The 3,249-nt window shown below is 45.8% G+C and overlaps 1 protein-coding gene across 1 annotated transcript; it reads right to left on the reverse strand.

The window, feature by feature from the left end:
• Positions 1 to 875: 875 nt before the first annotated feature.
• On the reverse strand, positions 876 to 2,933 carry LOC149379672 (HXXXD-type acyl-transferase family protein). The gene is made up of 2 exons (XM_089602315.1): positions 2,770 to 2,933; positions 876 to 2,619 (listed from the first exon to the last, which is right to left on the reverse strand). Exon 2 carries the CDS (start codon positions 2,363 to 2,365, stop codon positions 1,067 to 1,069), a length of 1,299 nt encoding a protein of 432 aa, XP_089458441.1. The 5' UTR covers positions 2,366 to 2,619; positions 2,770 to 2,933; the 3' UTR covers positions 876 to 1,066.
• Positions 2,934 to 3,249: the final 316 nt, after the last annotated feature.

The raw sequence follows: 3,249 nt of genomic DNA on the forward strand, positions 1-3,249 counted from the left end.
TAAAAGTTCAGCTAAATAATTATGGTTAAGTTAACCATCCTGCTGACTAACTATATGTAGTTAAACAAACCGGGCATGGGCTTCACAAGACAAAGACTGAGTTAAACAAACCGGGCATGGGCTTCACAAGACAAAGACTGGGCTTTATAGAAAACCCAACAATCCCAAATATACAACTTAGAGAAAATTGAAAGAAATATTTTTTTTTTTAACGTCACATACCCACACCTCCCCGTCAAACCAAAGGCCAAATTCTGGTATGGATTTTAATATATTTATGTGGGAAATATGCCATTTGACTTTAGCCCAAATGAACAAAGCAGCTAATATTTATTGGGCCCATATTTATTTGTCACCTTAAAAAACGCTCAGAATATTAACTTATCTCCGAGGGTTACGCGAGGGAATCCAATGTGATCCAAATGATGTCATTTTGGAATAATATTTCACGACAAGAGAATCAAGCAAACTGATCATCATCAATTATATATCCTATTATCAACAATAGTTTAGAATTGACGCCAATCTTTCTTAAATGCATGCTTATCTTCTTTTATCTATAACGCTTGAAAACTCGAGGGATAAAATTCTTTTTAGTCACTTATTTGCATCCGTCAACTACTTCACGAATGTGATGGGTAAAAAGTTTTAGGACTGATCAATGTTTTGATTGGAAACCAAGTCAAACGTTCAAGTGACGCTTTATATTAAAATTACGAGACCTTTATAAGCAGTTCTTTAAAATAATTGATGCAAGATAATGTTACGTATTATGTTTGTTATGGTGGGAATAATACAGGGTGCGAGTGGACTTGTATTAATTAATTGAGCTATTAGCCAGCTTTAAACTGATATAGAGAAATTACTAAAAGAAGAATTAAATATGTTTATCATTCATTCTCTAAAATCACAGTCTCGGTATCAATTGACCTTTTTCCCCCTCTCTACCGCTAATAATATAATTATTTTTTTGCAAGAGAAAAAAAAAAAAAAGTCAAAGACCGTAAAGTCAACGTGTGAGATGTGGTCAGAAAGGGTGTGGTGTAGTGTAGTGATCAGGTGGTCCTCACGTGCACCGGAAGGGACTGCGGGTTCTGACGAGGTAATCATAATATTTGTCGACGGCGGTAGTGGGGACCGCCACCATGACCTTCACGGCGTCCCTGTGATCCGGTACGGGCAGGAACAGGCAATACCTGTCGCTGCACACGGGTCCCACGTGGGCGGGCCCACCGATACCGAAGTCAGCTCTCTCCAGGCCCAGCCTTGACCACTGCGACAATATCAGCACCCCGACCGGGTCAGGACACGGCTCGCCAGGCCCACCCACCGCCGATGCCACGCGCCTCACGTGGTCGTGATCCACGCGCTCCTTCGCGGCGCGGATGAGCCCAGCGCCGTAGCTCAGCCCATTCTCCGTCAGCTCTCTCACGGAGCTCACAGCGCAGCCGAGCACGAAGGCATTCCCGTAGTAACCCGCCGGAAGATTCGGTCTGACTCTGTCCCTCACGTTCACACTGAAGAGAAGCTTCAGAGTCTGGCTCGCCGGGAGACCCATCGCCGAGGCCCAGCTCCGCCACACGTGCGCCGATAAAACCTCGAACGACGTGAACCCCGACGCGTGCGAGGCTTTTGCCTTGAGCTCGGCGAGCGACTTCTTATCGAACGTGAAGGAAGTCGGAGTCAGCCTCTCGACGGAGAATCTCGCCATGAAGTTGCAGAGATCCGGGACGGGATCGAGCTCCGGCAGGCTTCCGGGGAAGAATCCCGGCGGGTCCATCAAGTGGCGGTCCCAGCGGACAGCCCGGGGTTTGACCTCGGTCAACGGTCTCTTGGAGAGCCGAGCGAGGAGGTTAAGGAAATCTGCGGATCCGATTCCGTCGCAGAGGCAGTGGTTGATCCCGACGGCGAGGGCGAACCCGCCGTCGCGGAGGGAGGTGAGCTGGACGACGAGCGGCGGGGCGCCCTTGAGGACGTCTGCCACGTAGACAGACAGGAGGCTCCGCCAGGTGGTGACGTGGCGCGGGGCCCGCTCGAACTCCGACGCGGTCCGCTCCGAGACGGCTTCGATGAAGAGCGCCCCTTGTGCGCGGCACGTGACTTCCAGGCCCGGAGCTCCGTTGGGTCTGGGCCGAACCCGGCCCGCTAAGGGGTAGTACGGGACCAGAGCCTTGGAAAGGGCGGTTCTCAGGCGCCCCGGAATAGAAGCCGGGTCGGAACCGGGTTCGGGCTTGTAGACGAGGAGGTACTCGATGGTGAAGCGGAGGAAGAGCTGGGAGTCTATGGCGGAGAGTGGGAGCGTGCACTTTGGGGTTTGTTCCGATGGAGTCACGACCACCACTTCTTTGATGCGCTCGCGCTCCATTTTTGTGCAATGTGAATGAGAAACAAGGAAAGGAAAGGAGAGAGAGAGAGATATATATTGGGGGGTGTTTTTTCTTAGACGAGTTTATAAGTTTTTTTTGCTTATTTGGTTTTGGCTTTGCTTTGATGTGTTGGTTTCCATACTTATTTATTTGTGTAATAGATTATTGGGAATTATTGTAAGCTAGTGACCCATGTGTGTCTTTTGCTGTGTCCGAACTGTGAAAGATTTGCGCCAAGATTCTCCGGGCAAAGCTTTATGGGAAAAAAAAAACCCTTGAAAAGAAATAATTGAATAAACACACACACACACACACACATATATATTTGTGCTGATGTATAATATAATAGAAATACAAAACAGTAAAAATATATATATTGATAATTGTGTATATAGTAAAATACCATCTTGGCATGGCTTGGTTTCTGTCTGCTCGAACTCGGAGGGTGTGAAAGCAATATATCACTCTCTCTCTCATCAAATTTCTACGTGGTGCTTTTCATGTTGTTGGATTTGTTGTGTTTTGGTGAAAGAGAAATTGATGGACGTGGATACGGATACCTGTCTGCCTAGCTCATGTCTGGTATCTTTTTACCATAAAGATTGATTATATAAATGTTGTTCAGAGTGTAATATGATAGAACACATACATTAATATTATGTTTCTTGTGTGAGACTGTGGATAAAGATTCTTTTCTTTGTCTTCTTATTATTTTATGTGTGAAATCATTTAATATTTATATGTCGTACATTACATTCCTCATCTCATATATACGCTGGACAATGTAACATGATTATTGCTTTGGAACGGTATTTTAGGAAGATGCACTGCTTTGCCTTGAAATGATATTATATGTTTTGTTTATATTGGACCCCCATGTTAT

Source organism: Urtica dioica, chromosome 12 (assembly GCF_054948205.1).
Source record: "Urtica dioica subsp. dioica isolate 48M chromosome 12, U.dioica_male_clone48M_v1_H2, whole genome shotgun sequence".
In the NCBI taxonomy this organism is placed as follows: domain Eukaryota; kingdom Viridiplantae; phylum Streptophyta; class Magnoliopsida; order Rosales; family Urticaceae; genus Urtica; species Urtica dioica.

Coding starts and splice junctions, on each gene's coding strand:
- LOC149379672 (XM_089602315.1), bottom strand. CDS start 2,365: ATGGAGCGCGAGCGCATCAAAGAAGTGGTGGTCGTGACTCCATCGGAA.